Consider the following 21950-nt stretch of genomic DNA (forward strand, 5'->3'; position numbering starts at 1 on the left):
CAATAGTCAGGAAATTTACCGTTCGACATAGAAAGATTGAAAAGGATTGTTATGGGAAGAGATAATGGGACAGCACATTTAACAAGGAAAAAAGAAGGCAAACCATCACAACCCGCACCAAGATTAACATTGAGAGAGTTGATGTGACTGAGTACAGTAGATAAGTCAAAATGAAAAGTAGATAAGTTACAAGAAGAAGTATCTGTATTAGAGATAGAAAGGTTAATGGTAGAATCACGATTGAAAGTGGAGTCAAAATAGTCAGCAAAAATGGTACAGATTTCAGAACCATGTGAAGCCGACTTATTTCCATAATACATTACGGAAGGATATGAAGAGGAGGTATTTTTTTTTGAATTTATATATGACCAAAATGATTTGGGATTAGTTTTAATATTATTTTGAATAAGAGAAATATAATTTCTAAAGCAGATTAAAGAATATTTTTTAATTCGAGCTCTTAATAGTGAAAAACTTTGATAATCTAAGGGATTTGAATAAATTTTAAATTTTTTATGGAATTTGTTTTTTTCTTTTATTATTTTAATAAGAGACGATGTAAACCAAGGGGGATATTTGGTACGCTTAGATTTAAGAGTAAAAGGGACGTGGCATTCAATAATATTTTGTAAGGTATCGTAAAATTTTTTACAAGCTAAATCAATATTTAAATTGGACAAAAGTGAATTCCAATTGATATCGCTTAAAATTGGAATAATTGTAGCATAGTCAGCTTTTCTAAAGAGGAAAGTTTTATTATAATTATAATTCAAGGGTGAAGATTTGTTGTAAATTATTGAGATGCAAAAGGATAAATGATGAGAATCTTCATGGATTAGCGTAGAGTCAGCACGAGAAATATATAAGGGGAAACTACTAATAGCTAGGTCAAGAATACGATTATTAGTATTTGACAAATAATTGTATTGATAAAGTTTATTATAAGATAAGAATTGAGTAAAGGAAAGGGAAGAAAAATTAATACAATTGGAAGGAAATAGATGCAGATTTGAGTCGTATTTTGTCCAATCAATAGTGGGAAGATTGTAATCACCGAGTAAAATGAATCGATCCTCTGGATAATTGGTTATTAGATCAGATACTTTATTTAAATGGGTAACTAATAGAGTTTGGTGAGAATTACCAGGAGGAATATAGACAGTACAGATATTTAGTTTAAAAAATTTAGTGGTAATAGTAATCCAAAGGTCTTCTGTGGAAGTTAACCAATTATTTTGAATGACAGAGGGTAGATTATTTTTCACAGCTATGATTACACCACCACCAAATATTTGGTTATGAAGAGAATAATCTCTGTCACGTCGAAACACCTGATATCTGGCATCAAAAAACTCACTATTATTGAATGAGTCATTTAGCCAAGTTTCTGATAGACAGATAATATCATAATTATTAACTAATACATTTTGAAGAAAAGAGTCAGATTTAGTTCGGAGACCTCTGACATTTTGATAATAAATGACAAGACGATTAGAAGACATTGTAAAAAAGGAAGTAGATAGAGCACGTAGTGATATAAATATAAATATCCATATGCATAAATGAAAATAGATATATGCATATAAACATACACATAACTGCATATCGGTTCATTTCAACGCAAACATAGCCTATAATGTCTACTGCATTGAAAGCTTTACATCTATTCAATACAATGTCCTTAAAAATCCGAACAGTTATCTCGGCGTAATTGTTTGTTTGGTTGCCACGTGTAAATTGATTTCGATATGCGAAGCACCAACTCTCTCTACGTTCCCAATACTTTTCAACATATTTAATCCACTGTAAATATTTTTGGCATATTCTAGAATTATTTAACTCAATTAAAGCTATATCGGCTTCAGGTTCGCTACTTGAAATAAGTATATTTTTAAAAAATTTATGTAATATTTTCCTGTCCTCTATTAAAATGCCATGTTTAGCATCCCAGAGCCACCTCCAAACCGCTTGCGAAATATGAAAAGCACATAACACTAGTTTTGAGTCCTTAAAAATACCACTAAGAGCTGAGCGTTCGGCATTAGAATCATCGGTCATAATATACCGAGGATTTATGTCCCCCAAGAAATCTTTTAATAGAGTAAATGCCGATGAATACTCGGCAGTTGTTTGCCCTTTGGTAATAATGACAGCTAACGGCACAGCACCTACCACACTTTCTGTTAAGACAAATGTGATAGTGTTTTGCTGCAGATCGCATGATGAAGTCGAGTCGATGAAAATTATGTCCTTTGTTGATTGTAAATTTGAAGCTATTTCCATCAATGGAGTCATAATGCAAACGGTGAATGGATCTTCAATGAATTTAATCTTTGCAGCCCCTACTTTCTCCATCGCTTCAATAGTGTCATATATTTTCTGTACAAAAAAAATCAAAATTTATTATGTACACAACCTTGTGTCATGTTCATTGCAATAAATTGTATTACCTTGATCATTCCAGGAGCAGTTGTATCACCTAAATGATTTTTCTTCCATTTTTCATGCCAATGGGCGACTGTCCTACTTTTGGGGTTGAATGTACCATTCACCATTAATTTATCATCATCCCCAAATTCTTCTTTAAGAAATGCAGCATGCTCTCGAATTGCTTCTGCCACACTCATTTTGCTGTGAAAATAGCATTGAAATCTATCAAATGTGGCAGAAGACGGAGCTAACGAAGTGAGAGCTTCGGCACTCTCCGTATCATGGGAATGTTGTAAATTAATGGTTATTATGGCAGGAAAATTATCCTAAAATAAACAAAAAAGTAAAAGAAATATAAATAAATTTTTTTGAAATAAAAGTATTAAATACTATGTATTTTTTACCTTCACGTGTTGGTAAAGATATCTAGTACGTGTATTCATATATTTCACTATAATGTTAATAGACGCTAAACAGTCAAAATTTCTTTTTTTCAACTTTTTATTTTTACGGCTGAATTGGCATTTATAATATTTTCTGTAAAAAAAAAGGCATAAGTAACGCTTAAATTTGTATAGATATAGGTAATAGGAACTTGCCTGCAAACGTATTTTCCGCCATCGCCTCTCGACTGGGATACAATCCACCTCGAATTCGTAAGTTGGGCATACAAAGAAACCCAGTCGGCACAACCGTCAATGTCGTGGATTTCAGCAAAGATCTTCATCGACAACCTATCGTCCGAAATCGAATCCACCTTATACTTATATTTCTCAGGAAATTTGAGGTCCATGTTGAGGTGTATGAAAATGAACACCACGCACTATGTAGAGTAACGACAGCAAAAGAATCTCTCTCCTAATGGTGACCCAATCGTTGTGAGAGGTGAAATGGCCGTTTTTTCACTTTGACCGTTGAGCATATCAAATGACCGACAGCGCGCCACTAGAACGCCTGTTGGCGAATAGCAGAAACACATAACGCATCTCACTCTCTCACTATGAGCACGAGTGAGAGGTGTATATGCATGACAGCGCATGACAACTCTGCGGAGGTTACGGGTATATGCGAAACTTAGATATGCGCACAGTAAATACAATGATTTATTATGTTTTCAACACATTATACATAAACATATTCTTGAATATATATTATTTGGTTTGATTTTTAAATGCTTTTTATTATTACGAAATTATGTTCACGATACATATTATATCTACATATTTTAATAGCTACTGATCTACTGATCATTTTCTATTTTACAATTTTATTTTATTTGGTTAGTAATCATTTGTATTATATTATTCTAATTTTAATGCACAGCATAATAGGAAAAAGAGCTCAAAAACCTATTTACAATTGAATATATATATTATAATATATAGATGACATATAGAAAATGTTATACAATGTAACAAAGATAAACAAATAATGTTACCGACGGTTTATTTATGTAGATGAGATGTAACAAGTTCATTATAAAATGACGAATTCACTTTTAGATACCGTCCATATTAAAGATGAAGACGATGGCAACATCCCATTGGCTCCGAAGCTGAGAAACGAAAACGATCTTCTTTTTTACATATAATTACTATTGTAACAAAGTGAACATAAATAAAGGATCCTCTTAGTGTTAGTACACAATCAGTGTTTACATAGACCTCCCTGCGGTACATTTAACGCGGTGAATTAAGATTTGTGATTCGACATACGAACTGTCAAAGTGAAATGAACGCAAAAGCGATTGCCAACCTTGTCGGCGTGGCTAGAGGCTAGAGGCTAGAGGCTAGAGGCTAGAGAGCGTCAGATGAGCTGACTCTGATGAGATGCCCGCGAACTCTTCGCGAAGACCACAAACAACGGCCACGGCCACGAGGGCCTTTGGCTCGAACATATGTCTAGTCGATAATAATAAAAATTTCGTAAATAAAAAGTATTTGAGAATATTTTTGTTTGTGTGACCAATTTTAAATTTTTGGGTGTGACCAGTTTTCTCGTGACCAGTTTCAATGTGTGACCAGTTTTCTCGTGACCAGTTTTAGCGTGTGACCAGTTTTCTCGTGACCAGTTTTAGCGTGTGACCAGTTTTCTAGTGACCAGTTTTAGCGTGTGACCAGTTTTAGCGTGTGACTAGTTTTCTCGTGACCAGTTTTAGCGTGACGGATGATCACGAGTGACCGATCTAGAGCGACCAGTTGTCCTGTGACAGGTTCACATTTGACTAGTAGTCCTTTTACCGTCGTTCGTTATGTTGATATTCGACCTACTCGCTTAGGTATACTGACATTCAAATAATTTTATAAAAAGTCTTATATTTAAATTAATATGACCTTTCTTTAATAATTACCTATGTACTAAAAGGTAATTGGACTATTGGTCACATTGCGGTGGTCACAAAGACAATTTTTCCATGAAAATCGCAAATACACAATTTTTGGCACTCGAGTTCTCGTTAGTATGATAGTTATCGTTAGTATGATGGACTTTTCGGCTGCCAGATGTTCCATTATACAGATTTGTTATCATCTCTAGTCATATCCTTTATAGTGTTTACTTTTTTTGTCTTTTACCATATTAATGTTATGAGTAATTAGTGTTTTATCTCATTATCTATTCTAAGCGATTAGGCCCCGTGGACCTATCGGCTTCCGCCGTCTTCCCCATGTATTCTCATAAATAAATAATATATTTTGTAGAAAAACACCTGTTGCTTTGTTGTGTCTTAAATAAATAGCAGTGAGATTTATTGACATCGTGTCAAGTAATGATTCGCAATAAAGAGCAACAGTTGGTTTTTGTACAAGTCATGCAGTAGTCGACCATTATACACCCATATCCCAATGAAGTATTGATTAAATCTGACAACCTTTGGCCTTCAGTTAATTTTTCGTCAGTCACAGCTTATCAGTCTACGACGTCACGATGTGTGCCTTAGAGCTGGACCCCACCATCTGCCAAGCTCTGCGATTGCTGCACTCTTCGAGCAGCGATTCTACCGACCAATTGCGTTCAGCTTTAGATGAGCTGAAATATTTGGACACGGGGCGAGAGAAGGAAAAGGAACGCGAAAAGGAGAAAGATACTGATCTGGTCGAGGTACTGTTTAGTTTGAGCTCGTAGCAACTTGTAACATATTGCGATTTTATATTCATATTTTTACATTTTTATATTTTCAAATTTTTATATTTTTATGTTTCATATTTTTATATATTTATCTTTCATATTATTATTTTTCATTATAATTTTATTTCTCATGTTTTTTATATTTCTATATTTCATGTATTTACAATTTTATATTTTTATTTTTACAATTTATATTTTTATATTTTATGTTTTTACAATTTCGTATTTTTATATTTTTATATTTCATGTTTTTACAATTTTGTATTTTTATATTTCATGTTTTAACAATTTTGTATTTTTGTATTTGTTTTATCCATATGTGTCTTTTAATTAATATATAATATTATTATAATATAGTAGAAATTAATTTCCTTTTTATATAACCATAGTGTCGACTTGGAGTTGATCTGTAAAGTCACTATGGCAAATTTGTGAATAAATAAATAAATATATATATGTAAAAACATCTGATTAAATCTCATGACAAAAGAAACTCAACCTTTGACTTTTCTAGGAGTGTCACAGTCCAATTATAAGCGATACCGATGCAGAATCTGCCTGGCAGTGTGTGACTTGTCTCGACGCTCTAGACTTCGACAATGCGAGCAGCATTAATTCTCCGCCGATGGTGATCGAATGTTCTTCGTCGTCGACTGCCAGCGGTCCGATATCTCCGGAAAAAGCCAATTCCGTGAGCCCCCCGCCTCAAATCCCGTTGGACGAGCTGCCTACTCCTCCCAAGGTTGTAACACCGACTATAAACATCATATCGGGCGATCAGCGGCTTCAGATTGTCAAAAAGAAGTCGAACAAACACCGTGAAAATAAGCGAAACAATACAAAATAAACACATTGCAATTTTTGTTTAACGTTTAACTTGCATAATCATAATGTTACATTTGGCCTCTTGGTGGTATATTCGGTATGTTGACAAAATTGTGAAATGTAACAAGAAAGGGTGACAATGTTTCAAATTATCTAAAAAAAAAAAAAAAAATTATCAAAAATTAAATAAGTTTATTTGTGAAATTTACTAAATGTTTAAAATAAATAATTTAATCTCAAAATTGATGTATTGTGCTCACTATTATTTATTGTAATGTTGTATCCTTAATAATATCAAATATTTTAATTTCAAAATTGATGTAATATGTATTGTAACAATATGTCCTCGATAAATTCAAATACAGGTATTCCTCGACTTACGATGGAGATACGTTCCTGAACCTCGGTCGTAAGTCGAGGAATATATTTTTTTTTTTCGGTGATTTTACTAACTTTTATTAATACAGTAATTCAAATGAATTCATATTTAAATTTAAAAAAAAATCTACATCATCCGTACTTATTAATTATAAATTATACATCCTCATCACTTATCACATAAGTACAATCCATTTCTTCATCTTCAGTGTGAGATACAGTCGTATGAGTTTTTTTTTGAAAAATGTGTCTAATTTTGTTTGAAAATAATCCTGTATTTTTTCTCTATATATTTCTTGGTAGCATGCAAAATTTTCTTGAATCCTGCGGTTCACATTTGAAAATCTTTCAATGTCTGGTTCCATCACTTCAAACTTTTGTATTCCTTGATTAATTAAATTAAAAGCAGCAGCCATTTATTTCAATACATATTTTTTCAGCGGTTCCGCAGATGTGATTGATTTATTTTCATCAATATCCTCTTCTGCAACCATTTGAGTTTCAAGATCTAATAATTCTGCATTGGTTAGATCTTCTAAATCATTTTCAAGAAGTTGGTTGGTTAGACGTTCGCAAAATTGTACGATTATGTTAGTAATATCCTCGACATTTTTTTTTCTTTTTCGTATATGCAAAGAGAAACGGGTTCAAATAATAATTTTTAAATAATGAGCTTTAAGAGACGCAATGGAATTCACTTTTCAATCTTGTCTTCGATCCAAATCACTTGTAATTTTTCCATTTGTTGAATGGGTCCGAGTCTTTTTTTATTTATTATTTTAGATTTGAATGACAAGGACGATTTTAATTTGACGGCTTACGATTTTTTTTATTGTTTTATCACTTCAAGTTTCATTTCTAAGTCTATCACCTTTCTCTTTTTTTTAAAAAGAGTTTATTTATCAGTCATTATCACGTTTCTTTATCACACATTATAAATCTTCTTATAAATAAAAATTTGAGCATTAATCAACACGAAATTAAGAAAATAAACAACAAAAACAATAACGAACAGTTATGTAACAAACAGTAACGACCATATGAGTATGTTACCGTCGTGCGATTGGTGACGAAACCCAAAAGAAAGAGTCATAACTTAATTTGTAAAACTACTGATATGTTTCATTTCTTCCGAAAGAAAATTCCCCGTTTTCATAACTCACATCCGCTTGAGATTTATCAATCAATTTTTGAAAAATAATTAATTAATAAAAAATATATTATTTTTTTTCGGTCGTAAGTGCGAACCGTCGTAAGTCGAACCGTCGTAAGTCGAGGACTACCTGTATTTGAATCTCAAATTGATGTATTGCGCTTACTATTATTTATTGTAATGTTGTATCCTGAATAATATCAAATAATTTAATCTCAAAATTGATGTAATATGTATTGTAACAATATGTCCTCGATAAATTAAAATATTTGAATCTCAAATTGATGAATTGTGCTTACTATTATTTATTGTAATGTTGTATCCCGAATAATATCAAATATTTTGTAGGCGGGGTAGGTAGTGTTGACCGTATCCCAGCCTAACGAAACACTGTTGTGCTTGTTTTAAGTTGTTTTATTGTTTGCCTAAATATTGTACAAGTGTATTAGAATATTTGAGGAAGTTTTCTCGAAGCGGCTATTGGCTGTTGACTTGGTGTCGTGCGGGCCGCTGGATCTGCAATGTGCGGGCCGCTGGATCTGCAATGTGGTAGCTGGTCAGATGCTGGATGTCGACTGCTGTCGTGGTGGATGCTGCCTGTTGACTGGTCTGCTGCTGTGTGTCGACTCTTGTTGCTGTGGGTCGACTGAAGTTGTTTGGGGTGGACCTCCTTTTATATTGTTTTTGGGGATCCACGTGACCTGTGTTTGGCGATTGATTCCGAGAAGTGCACGTGGTGTTTACGTGTGCTTGTTATGCGAGGAATGTGGTTTTTATGTTTAGGGTTGACGTTTCTCGAATGTTTGGCGTCGTTCCACTCGATTTAGTTTAATGGATGCAGGTGTTTTTCGTGTCGTTCTGCTTGGTTTATTGTGGTGGAATATGCTCGAATGTTTGGCGTCGTTCCACTCGATTTAGTTTAATGGATGCAGGTGTTCTTCGACTTGAGATGACGTCAATGGTTGAGCGTGAGAAATGTATTCTCCGTCACAATAGATTTCGATAGTTTCGATTTGCGGTGGCGAGATTCCTACAATTTTAATCTCAAAATTGATGTAATATGGATTGTAACAATATGTCCTCGATAAATTAAAATATTTGAATCTCAAATTGATGTATTGTGCTCACTATTATTTATTGTAATGTTGTATCCTGAATAATATCAAATATTTTAATCTCAAAATTGATGTAATATGTATTTTAACAATATGTCCTCGATAAATTAAAATTTTTTTATTTATTTTTTTTTATTTATTCATATACATATATTTACCGGATATAATGTTTATTTCAAAGTTGGACATGTATTCCTTATCAGAGAAGAGTAGCTCTTGTGCCTGATAAGGGAGCTACGATTCTATAATAAATTCTTAAAATCTATTATAATATTTTTTATATAAAAATTACATTAACATTTTTCAGTGTAAGTTTTTTTTTGAAAAAGTGTTTAATTTTTTTTACTTGTTCTGTTTGGTTAACAATACAGCGCAATTCAGAAGGGAGATTATTATAATTATTTATGGCTTGGAAAATATAATGGTTTTGCATTTGTGTTGTTTTAAAATTTGGTGTGATAAATTGGTTTCCATTTCTCATTAGTTTATAAAATTCTTGATATTCTTTGTTATTTTTTTCTTTACACATTTTTATAATGGAAGCTTGCTTAAATATGTCATCGATATTTGGTACTGGAAATAGTTTAAAAAGCGATTTTGTCGAGAAAGTAGAGTTTTTTTAAGTAATACTTTTATAATAATTTTTTGCGAAACTTTTACTGAATATAGATTGCTTTTGTAGGATCCTCCCCAACCTATAATTCCATAAATAAGCAGAGAGTGGACAAGGGCATAATACACATTTTTTATTATTTTCACATTTAAAATATTTCTTAACCTAATAAATATATATATATATATATATATATATATATATATATATATATATATATATATATATATATATATACATTTCCTTATTCTCTTTACGAGCTCTGTAATATGGCTTGTCCATTTCATGTTTTGGTCAATGATAACACCGAGATATTTAATTTCAGAAGAAGAGTTGATTACAGTACAAACAGGATCATGTAGTTTACAGTTTACATAGTCACATTTTTCATCATGGATTATAATATTAGCTCTTTCTATAGGTATTTTTTGTAATGAGAATAATATATATGTTGTTTTTTTTGCATTAAGTGTGAGTAGGTTATTATAAAACCATGATTTTAAAGTATTAATATATTCATTTGCTTTGTTTGTTAAGTTTGTTAACTATTTCCCAAGTTTGGCCTTTTACTAATAATACAGTATCATCTGCATAAGAGATTAAATCATCCTTTATTTTCTGTTGGAAAATGTCATTTACATATATCAGAAAAAGTAATGGTCCGAGGACCGTGCCTTGAGGAATGTCAAATATACTTGTAAGTGGTGTACTATATGTTTGATTTAATTTTACAGTTTGAGGTCTGTCTGTTAAATAGCTTTCTATCCATTTAAGGGCTATGAAGTCAATGCCATTTTCTTTTAATTTTAATACAAGTTTTTTATGGGAAATGCTGTCAAATGCTTTTTTTAAGTCAATGAAAATTCCTATACATTTATTTGATTTGTCTAAGGTACTCTGGATAATACATGAAATTTTTGCAATGGCATCTTGGGTACTTTTTCCTTCTGTGAATCTGAATTGATTTTCATTTATGATCGAGTTATTTTTTATAAACAGAGTTAGTCTTTTTTTAGCAATTTTTTCAAAATTTTTCGATATATTTGATAAGAGTGAAATAGGTCTATAATTAGAAATATCCTCTTGGTTAACAGATTTAAATATTGAAATAATTATGGTTTTTTTATATGTGTTCGGGAAAATTCCCGTTTTAAAGCTATTGTATATAATATGAGAGATTGGTGTAGAAACGTAATTTTTAATTATTTTTAGTGTTTTTACGGAGAGACCATCAAAACCCGAAGCAGAGCCACCTCGCATATTTGATATAATTTGTACTATTTCAGACGGATTGGTTGGTTCGAAGAGATCTAGTTTAGTTTAGTTTAGTTTAGTTTAGTTTCGCAGTTTTTTCAATATATTTTTTTTTTTTTTACAGTAATTTTATCAGCTAGTTCTTTCCAACATTTGCAAAGAAATCTCAAATATCAAAGAAATTTGAATCTCAAATTCATGTATTGTGCTTACTATGATTTATTGTAATGTTGTATCCTGAAGAATATCAAATATTTTAATCTCAAAATTGATGTAATATGTATTGTAACAATATGTCCTCGATAAATTAAAATATTTGAATCTCAAATTGATGTATTGTGCTCACTATTATTTATTGTAATGTTGTATCCTGAATAACATCAAATATTTTAATCTCAAAATTGATGTAATATGTATTGTAACAATATGTCCACGATAAATTAAAATATTTGAATCTCAAATTGATGTATTGTGCTCACTATTATTTATTGTAAGGTTGTATCCTGAATATATCAAATGTTTAATCTCAAAATTGATGTAATATGTATTGTAAAAATATGTCCTCGATAAATTAAAATATTTTAATCTCAAATTGATGTATTGTGCTCACTATTATTTATTGTAATGTGTTATCTTGAATAATATCAAATATTTAAATCTCAAAATTGATGTAATATGTATTGTAACAATATGTCCTCGATAAATTAAAATATTTGAATCTCAAATTGATGTATTGAGCTTATTATTATTTATTGTAATGTTGTATCCTGAAAAATATAACAAATTTTAATCTCAAAATTAATGTAATTTGTATTGTAACAATATGTCCTCGATAAATTAAAATATTTGAATCTCAAATTGATGTATTGTGCTCACTATTATTTATTGTAATGTGTTATCTTGAATAATATCAAATATTTAAATCTCAAAATTGATGTAATATGTATTGTAACAATATGTCCTCGAAAAATTTAAATATTTGAATCTCAAATTGATGTATTGTGCTCACTATTATTTATTGTAATGTGTTATCATGAATAATATCAAATATTTTAATCTCAAAATTAATGTAATATGTATTGTAACAATATGTCCTCGATAAATTAAAATATTTGAATCTCAAATTGATGTATTGAGCTCACTATTATTTATTGTAATGTGTTATCATGAATAATATCAAATATTTTAATCTCAAAATTGATGTAATATGTAATGTAACAATATGTCCTCGATAAATTAAAATATTTGAATCTCAAATTGATGTATTGTGCTCACTCTTATTTATTGTAATGTGTTATCATGAATAATATCAAATATTTTAATCTCAAATCTGATGTAATATGTATTGTAACAATATGTCCTCGATAAATTAAAATATTTGAATCTCAAATTGATGTATTGAGCTTACTATTATTTATTGTAATGTGTTATCTTGAATAATATCAAATATTTAAATCTCAAAATTGATGTAATATGTATTGTAACAATATGTCCACGATAAATTAAAATATTTGAATCTCAAATTGATATATTGTGCTCACTATTATTTATTGTAATGTTGTATCCAGAATAAAAACAAATATTTTAATCTCAAAATTGATGTAATATGTTTTGTAACAATATGTCCTCGATAAATTAAAATATTTGAATCTCAAATTGATGTATTGTGCTCACTATTATTTATTGTAATGTGTTATCTTGAATAATATCAAATATTTAAATCTCAAAATTGATGTAATATGTATTGTAACAATATGTCCTCGAAAAATTTAAATATTTGAATCTCAAATTGATGTATTGTGCTCACTATTATTTATTGTAATGTGTTATCATGAATAATATCAAATATTTTAATCTCAAAATTGATGTAATATGTATTGTAACAATATGTCCTCGATAAATTAAAATATTTGAATCTCAAATTGATGTATTGAGCTCACTATTATTTATTGTAATGTGTTATCATGAATAATATCAAATATTTTAATCTCAAAATTGATGTAATATGTTTTGTAACAATATGTCCTCGATAAATTAAAATATTTGAATCTCAAATTGATGTATTGTGCTCACTATTATTTATTGTAATGTGTTATCTTGAATAATATTAAATATTTAAATCTCAAAATTGATGTAATATGTATTGTAACAATATGTCCTCGATAAATTAAAATATTTGAATCTCAAATTGATGTATTATGCTCACTATTATTTATTGTAATGTGTTATCTTGAATAATATCAAATATTTAAATCTCAAAATTGATGTAATATGTATTGTAACAATATGTCCTCGATAAATTTAAATATTTGAATCTCAAATTGATGTATTGTGCTCACTATTATTTATTGTAATGTGTTATCATGAATAATATCAAATATTTTAATCTCAAATCTGATGTAATATGTATTGTAACAATATGTCCTCGATAAATTAAAATATTTAAATCTCAAATTGATGAATTGTGCTCACTATTATTTATTGTAATGTTGTATCCAGATGAAAATCAAATATTTTAATCTCAAAATTGTTGTAATGTTGTATCCTGAATAATATCAAATGTTTAATCTCAAAATTGATGTAATATGTATTGTAACAGTATGTCCTCGATAAATTAAAATATTTTAATCTCAAATTGATGTATTGTGCTCACTATTATTTATTGTAATGTTGTATCCAGAAAAACAACAAATATTTTAATCTCAAAATTGATGTAATATGTTTTGTAACAATATGTCCTCGATAAATTAAAATATTTGAATCTCAAATTGATGTATTGTGCTCACTATTATTTATTGTAATGTGTTATCTTGAATAATATCAAATATTTAAATCTCAAAATTGATGTAATATGTATTGTAACAATATGTCCTCGAAAAATTTAAATATTTGAATCTCAAATTGATGTATTGTGCTCACTATTATTTATTGTAATGTGTTATCATGAATAATATCAAATATTTTAATCTCAAATCTGATGTAATATGTATTGTAACAATATGTCCTCGATAAATTAAAATATTTGAATCTCAAATTGATGAATTGTGCTCACTATTATTTATTGTAATGTTGTATCCAGATGAAAATCAAATATTTTAATCTCAAAATTGTTGTAATGTTGTATCCTGAATAATATCAAATGTTTAATCTCAAAATTGATGTAATATGTATTGTAACAGTATGTCCTCGATAAATTAAAATATTTTAATCTCAAATTGATGTATTGTGCTCACTATTATTTATTGTAATGTTGTATCCAGAATAACATCAAATATTTTAATCTCAGAATTGATGAAATATGTATTGTAACAATATGTCCTCGATAAATTAAAATATTTGAATCTCAATATGATGTATTGTGCTCACTATTATTTATTGTAATGTGTTATCATGAATAATATCAAATATTTTAATCTCAAAATTGATGTAATATGTATTGTAACAATATGTCCTCGATAAATTAAAATATTTGAATCTCAAATTGATGTATTGTGCTCACTCTTATTTATTGTAATGTGTTATCATAAATAATATCAAATATTTTAATCTCAAATCTGATGTAATATGTATTGTAACAATATGTCCTCGATAAATTAAAATATTTGAATCTCAAATTGATGTATTGAGCTTACTATTATTTATTGTAATGTGTTATCTTGAATAATATCAAATATTTAAATCTCAAAATTGATGTAATATGTATTGTAACAATATGTCCACGATAAATTAAAATATTTGAATCTCAAATTGATATATTGTGCTCACTATTATTTATTGTAATGTTGTATCCAGAATAAAAACAAATATTTAAATCTCAAAATTGATGTAATATGTATTGTAACAATATGTCCTCGAAAAATTTAAATATTTGAATCTCAAATTGATGTATTGTGCTCACTATTATTTATTGTAATGTGTTATCATGAATAATATCAAATATTTTAATCTCAAATCTGATGTAATATGTATTGTAACAATATGTCCTCGATAAATTAAAATATTTGAATCTCAAATTGATGAATTGTGCTCACTATTATTTATTGTAATGTTGTATCCAGATGAAAATCAAATATTTTAATCTCAAAATTGTTGTAATGTTGTATCCTGAATAATATCAAATGTTTAATCTCAAAATTGATGTAATATGTATTGTAACAGTATGTCCTCGATAAATTAAAATATTTTAATCTCAAATTGATGTATTGTGCTCACTATTATTTATTGTAATGTTGTATCCAGAATAACATCAAATATTTTAATCTCAGAATTGATGAAATATGTATTGTAACAATATGTCCTCGATAAATTAAAATATTTGAATCTCAATATGATGTATTGTGCTCACTATTATTTATTGTAATGTGTTATCATGAATAATATCAAATATTTTAATCTCAAAATTGATGTAATATGTATTGTAACAATATGTCCTCGATAAATTAAAATATTTGAATCTCAAATTGATGTATTGTGCTCACTCTTATTTATTGTAATGTGTTATCATAAATAATATCAAATATTTTAATCTCAAATCTGATGTAATATGTATTGTAACAATATGTCCTCGATAAATTAAAATATTTGAATCTCAAATTGATGTATTGAGCTTACTATTATTTATTGTAATGTGTTATCTTGAATAATATCAAATATTTAAATCTCAAAATTGATGTAATATGTATTGTAACAATATGTCCACGATAAATTAAAATATTTGAATCTCAAATTGATATATTGTGCTCACTATTATTTATTGTAATGTTGTATCCAGAATAAAAACAAATATTTAAATCTCAAAATTGATGTAATATGTATTGTAACAATATGTCCTCGAAAAATTTAAATATTTGAATCTCAAATTGATGTATTGTGCTCACTATTATTTATTGTAATGTGTTATCATGAATAATATCAAATATTTTAATCTCAAAATTGATGTAATATGTATTGTAACAATATGTCCTCGATAAATTAAAATATTTGAATCTCAAATTGATATATTGAGCTCACTATTATTTATTGTAATGTGTTATCATGAATAATATCAAATATTTTAATCTCAAAATTGATGTAATATGTATTGTAACAATATGTCCTCGATAAATTAAAATATTTGAATCTCAAATTGATGTATTGAGCTCACTATTATTTATTGTAATGTGTTATCATGAATAATATCAAATATTTTAATCTCAAAATTGATGTAATATGTAATGTAACAATATGTCCTCGATAAATTAAAATATTTGAATCTCAAATTGATGTATTGTGCTCACTCTTATTTATTGTAATGTGTTATCATGAATAATATCAAATATTTTAATCTCAAATCTGATGTAATATGTATTGTAACAATATGTCCTCGATAAATTAAAATATTTGAATCTCAAATTGATGTATTGAGCTTACTATTATTTATTGTAATGTGTTATCTTGAATAATATCAAATATTTAAATCTCAAAATTGATGTAATATGTATTGTAACAATATGTCCACGATAAATTAAAATATTTGAATCTCAAATTGATATATTGTGCTCACTATTATTTATTGTAATGTTGTATCCAGAATAAAAACAAATATTTTAATCTCAAAATTGATGTAATATGTTTTGTAACAATATGTCCTCGATAAATTTAAATATTTGAATCTCAAATTGATGTATTGTGCTCACTATTATTTATTGTAATGTGTTATCTTGAATAATATTAAATATTTAAATCTCAAAATTGATGTAATATGTATTGTAACAATATGTCCTCGATAAATTAAAATATTTGAATCTCAAATTGATGTATTGTGCTCACTATTATTTATTGTAATGTGTTATCTTGAATAATATCAAATATTTAAATCTCAAAATTGATGTAATATGTATTGTAACAATATGTCCTCGATAAATTTAAATATTTGAATCTCAAATTGATGTATTGTGCTCACTATTATTTATTGTAATGTGTTATCATGAATAATATCAAATATTTTAATCTCAAATCTGATGTAATATGTATTGTAACAATATGTCCTCGATAAATTAAAATATTTGAATCTCAAATTGATGAATTGTGCTCACTATTATTTATTGTAATGTTGTATCCAGATGAAAATCAAATATTTTAATCTCAAAATTGTTGTAATGTTGTATCCTGAATAATATCAAATGTTTAATCTCAAAATTGATGTAATATGTATTGTAACAGTATGTCCTCGATAAATTAAAATATTTTAATCTCAAATTGATGTATTGTGCTCACTATTATTTATTGTAATGTTGTATCCAGAAAAACAACAAATATTTTAATCTCAAAATTGATGTAATATGTTTTGTAACAATATGTCCTCGATAAATTAAAATATTTGAATCTCAAATTGATGTATTGTGCTCACTATTATTTATTGTAATGTGTTATCTTGAATAATATCAAATATTTAAATCTCAAAATTGATGTAATATGTATTGTAACAATATGTCCTCGAAAAATTTAAATATTTGAATCTCAAATTGATGTATTGTGCTCACTATTATTTATTGTAATGTGTTATCATGAATAATATCAAATATTTTAATCTCAAAATTGATGTAATATGTATTGTAACAATATGTCCTCGATAAATTAAAATATTTGAATCTCAAATTGATATATTGAGCTCACTATTATTTATTGTAATGTGTTATCATGAATAATATCAAATATTTTAATCTCAAAATTGATGTAATATGTATTGTAACAATATGTCCTCGATAAATTAAAATACTTGAATCTCAAATTGATGTAGTGTGCTCACTCTTATTTATTGTAATGTGTTATCATGAATAATATCAAATATTTTAATCTTAAATCTGATGTAATATGTATTGTAACAATATGTCCTCGATAAATTAAAATATTTGAATCTCAAATTGATGTATTGAGCTTACTATAATTTATTGTAATGTGTTATCTTGAATAATATCAAATATTTAAATCTCAAAATTGATGTAATATGTATTGAAACAATATGTCCACGATAAATTAAAATATTTGAATCTCAAATTGATATATTGTTCTCACTATTATTTATTGTAATGTTGTATCCAGAATAATAACAAATATTTTAATCTCAAAATTGATGTAATATGTATTGTAACAATATGTCCTCGATAAATTTAAATATTTGAATCTCAAATTGATGTATTGTGCTCACTATTATTTATTGTAATGTGTTATCATGAATAATATCAAATATTTTAATCTCAAATCTGATGTAATATGTATTGTAACAATATGTCCTCGATAAATTAAAATATTTGAATCTCAAATTGATGTATTGAGCTTACTATTATTTATTGTAATGTTGTATCCTGAAAAATATAACAAGTTTTAATCTCAAAAATAATGTAATTTGTATTGTAACAATATGTCCTCGATAAATTAAAATATTTTAATCTCAAATTGATGTATTGTGCTCAATATTAATTATTGTAATGTGTCATCTTGAATAATATCAAATATTTTAATCTCAAAATTGATGTAATATGTATTGTAACAATATGTCCTCAATAAATTTAAATATTTGAATCTCAAATTGATGTATTGTGCTCACTATTATTTATTGTAATGTGTTATCATGAATAATATCAAATATTTAAATCTCAAAATTGATGTTATATGTATTGTAACAATATGTCCTCGATAAATTTGAATATGTGAATCTCAAATTGATGTATTGTGCTCAGTAATATTTATTGTAATGTGTTATCATGAATAATATCAAATATTTTAATCTCAAAATTGATGTAATATGTATTGTAACAATATGTCCACCATAAATTAAAATATTTGAATCTCAAATTGATGTATTGTGCTCACTATTATTTATTGTAAGGTTGTATCCTGAATAATATCAAATGTTTAATCTCAAAATTGATGTAATATGTATTGTAACAATATGTCCTCGATAAATTAAAATATTTGAATCTCAAATTGATGTATTGTGCTCACTATTATTTATTGGAAGGTTGTATCCTGAATAATATCAAATGTTTAATCTCAAAATTGATGTAATATGTATTGTAACAATATGTCCTCGATAAATTAAAATATTTGAATCTCAAATTGATGTATTGTGCTCACTCTTATTTATTGTAATGTGTTATCATGAATAATATCAAATATTTTAATCTCAAATCTGATGTAATATGTATTGTAACAATATGTCCTCGATAAATTAAAATATTTGAATCTCAAATTGATGTATTGAGCTTATTATTATTTATTGTAATGTTGTATCCTGAAAAATATAACAAATTTTAATCTCAAAATTAATGTAATTTGTATTGTAACAATATGTCCTCGATAAATTAAAATATTTGAATCTCAAATTGATGTTTTGAGCTTACTATTATTTATTGTAATGTTGTATCCAGAATAATATCAAATATTTTAATCTCAAAATTAATGTTATTTGTATTGTAACAATATGGCCTCGATAAATTAAAATATTTGAATCTCAAATTGATGTATTGTGCTTACTTTTATTTATTGTCATGTTGTAATATCAAATATTAAATATTTAATAATATCAAATATTTTAATCTCAGAATTAATGAAATATGTATTGTAACAATATGTCCTCGATAAATTAAAATATTTGAATCTCAATATGATGTATTGTGCTCACTTTTATTTATTGTAATGTTGTATGCAGAAAAACAACAAATATTTTAATCTCAAAATTGATGTAATATGTTTTGTAACAATATGTCCTCGATAAATTAAAATATTTGAATCTCAAATTGATGTATTGTGCTCACTATTATTTATTGTAATGTGTTATCTTGAATAATATCAAATATTTAAATCTCAAAATTGATGTAATATGTATTGTAACAATATGTCCTCGAAAATTTTAAATATTTGAATCTCAAATTGATGTATTGTGCTCACTATTATTAATTGTAATGTGTTATCATGAATAATATCAAATATTTTTATCTCAAAATTGATGTAATATGTATTGTAACAATATGTCCTCGATAAATTAAAATATTTGAATCTCAAATTGATGTATTGAGCTCACTATTATTTATTGTAATGTGTTATCATGAATAATATCAAATATTTAAATCTCAAAATTGATGTAATATGTATTGTAACAATATGTCCTCGATAAATTAAAATATTTGAATCTCAAATTGATGTATTGTGCTCACTCTTATTTATTGTAATGTGTTATCATGAATAATATCAAATATTTTAATCTCAAAATTGATGTAATATGTATTGTAACAATATGTCCTCGATAAATTTAAATATTTGAATCTCAAATTGATGTATTGTGCTCACTATTATTTATTGTAACGTGTTATCATGAATAATATCAAATATTTTTATCTCAAATCTGATGTAATATGTATTGTAACAATATGTCCTCGATAAATTAAAATATTTGAATCTCAAATTGATGTATTGTGCTTACTTTTATTTATTGTAATGTTGTTTCCTGAATAATATCAAAAATTTCATCTCAAAATTGATGTCATATGTATTGTAACAATATGTCCTCGATAAATTTAAATATTTATTTATTTTTTTTATTTTATTTTACATATATACCAGGAAGGCCTTACAGGTAAATCCCAATGCGCCTTCCTGGCCAATTACAAATACAATTGCAGCATTTTTTTTATTATAAGTCGTTGAATTGCGAGACACTGAAAAAACTCGCAAATTAACGAGACATCTATGAATTGTACATAAATTTTTATTGTACATCCATCAAATTTCAAATAGTGGTGACATAGTAGGTAGGAAGGATTTTTAGCCAATTTTTTTTTCCGGGAACCGTTTCAACAATGAAATCAGAGAAAATTGGCAAACTCTGATAGGAAACGATCAACCTGGAGTCACAAATCCAGGTCTGACCAACAGCATACTCTGAAAAATTAATTTTCATTCAGGGATAGAACCCGGCACCTTCTTGACGGTAAGCAGAAGCTTAACGTCCGAGCTATGCTGCTGGCTTATGTTTTGTAACAATATGTCCTCGATAAATTAAAATATTTGAATCTCAAATTAATGTATTGTGCTCACTATTATTTATTGTAATGTTGTATCCTGAATAACATCAAATATTTTAATCTCAAAATTGATGTAATATGTATTGTAACAATATGTCCACGATAAATTAAAATATTTGCATCTCAAATTGATGTATTGTGCTCACTATTATTTATTGTAATGTGTTATCTTGAATAATATCAAATATTTAAATCTCAAAATTGATGTAATATGTATTGTAACAATATGTCCTCGAAAAATTTAAATATTTGAATCTCAATATGATGTATTGTGCTCACTTTTATTTATTGTAATGTTGTATCCAGAAAAACAACAAATATTTTAATCTCAAAATTGATGTATTATGTTTTGTAACAATATGTCCTCGATAAATTAAAATATTTGAATCTCAAATTGATGTATTGTGCTCACTATTATTTATTGTAATGTGTTATCTTGAATAATATCAAATTTTTAAATCTCAAAAATGATGTAATATGTATTGTAACAATATGTCTTCGAAAAATTTAAATATTTGAATCTTAAATTAATGTATTGTGCTCACTTTTTTTTATTGTAATGTGTTATCATGAATAATATCAAATATTTTAATCTCAAAATTGATGTAATATGTATTGTAACAATATGTCCTCGATAAATTAAAATATTTGAATCTCAAATTGATGTATTGTGCTCACTATTATTTATTGTAATGTGTTATCATGAATAATATCAAATATTTTAATCTCAAAATTGATGTAATATGTATTGTAACAATATGTCCTCGATAAATTAAAATATTTGAATCTCAAATTGATGTATTGTGCTCACTCTCATTTATTGTAATGTGTTATCATGAATAATATCAAATATTTTAATCTCAAATCTGATGTAATATGTATTGTAACAATATGTCCTCGATAAATTAAAATATTTGAATCTCAAATTGATGTATTGAGCTTACTATTTTTTATTGTAATGTTGTATCCAGAATAATAACAAATATTTTAATCTC

General features: G+C 27.0%; 2 protein-coding genes across 5 annotated transcripts; one reads left to right on the plus strand and one right to left on the minus strand.

Annotated features, from left to right (window-relative positions):
• Nucleotides 1–354: 354 nt before the first annotated feature.
• Nucleotides 355–4309, minus strand: LOC143923003 (uncharacterized). Of its 4 annotated transcripts, XM_077446486.1 has the most exons (6): nt 4074–4162; nt 3937–3985; nt 3030–3164; nt 2835–2967; nt 2451–2756; nt 355–2379 (listed from the first exon to the last, which is right to left on the minus strand). In XM_077446486.1, the coding sequence occupies exons 3-6, from the start codon at nt 3155–3157 to the stop codon at nt 1492–1494; spliced, it is 1455 nt and encodes a 484-aa protein (XP_077302612.1). In that variant the 5' UTR covers nt 3158–3164; nt 3937–3985; nt 4074–4162; the 3' UTR covers nt 355–1491. The 4 variants fall into 4 exon arrangements, with proteins under 4 accessions (XP_077302612.1, XP_077302611.1, XP_077302610.1 ...); XM_077446485.1 differs by lacking the exons at nt 3937–3985; nt 4074–4162 and adding an exon at nt 4186–4309; XM_077446484.1 differs by lacking the exons at nt 3937–3985; nt 4074–4162 and adding an exon at nt 3255–3384.
• On the plus strand, nt 4240–6619 carry LOC143922656 (uncharacterized). Its single transcript, XM_077445989.1, has 2 exons — nt 4240–5529; nt 6071–6619. The coding sequence occupies exons 1-2, from the start codon at nt 5356–5358 to the stop codon at nt 6401–6403; spliced, it is 507 nt and encodes a 168-aa protein (XP_077302115.1). The 5' UTR covers nt 4240–5355; the 3' UTR covers nt 6404–6619.
• Nucleotides 6620–21950: the final 15331 nt, after the last annotated feature.

Source organism: Arctopsyche grandis, chromosome 2 (genome assembly GCF_051622035.1).
Source record: "Arctopsyche grandis isolate Sample6627 chromosome 2, ASM5162203v2, whole genome shotgun sequence".
NCBI lineage: Eukaryota > Metazoa > Arthropoda > Insecta > Trichoptera > Hydropsychidae > Arctopsyche > Arctopsyche grandis.

Bases quoted from the DNA above. Each gene is read 5' to 3' on its own strand.
- LOC143923003 (XM_077446483.1), bottom strand. From the start codon at position 3,223: ATGGACCTCAAATTTCCTGAGAAATATAAGTATAAGGTGGATTCGATT. The intron at 2,757-2,834 runs GTAAAAAATACA...TGTTTATTTTAG, and splicing joins ATCTTTACCAACACGTGAAG to GATAATTTTCCTGCCATAAT. The intron at 2,380-2,450 runs GTAATACAATTT...TTTTTTGTACAG, and splicing joins CTGCTCCTGGAATGATCAAG to AAAATATATGACACTATTGA.
- LOC143922656 (XM_077445989.1), top strand. From the start codon at position 5,356: ATGTGTGCCTTAGAGCTGGACCCCACCATCTGCCAAGCTCTGCGATTG. The intron at 5,530-6,070 runs GTACTGTTTAGT...TGACTTTTCTAG, and splicing joins AAGATACTGATCTGGTCGAG to GAGTGTCACAGTCCAATTAT.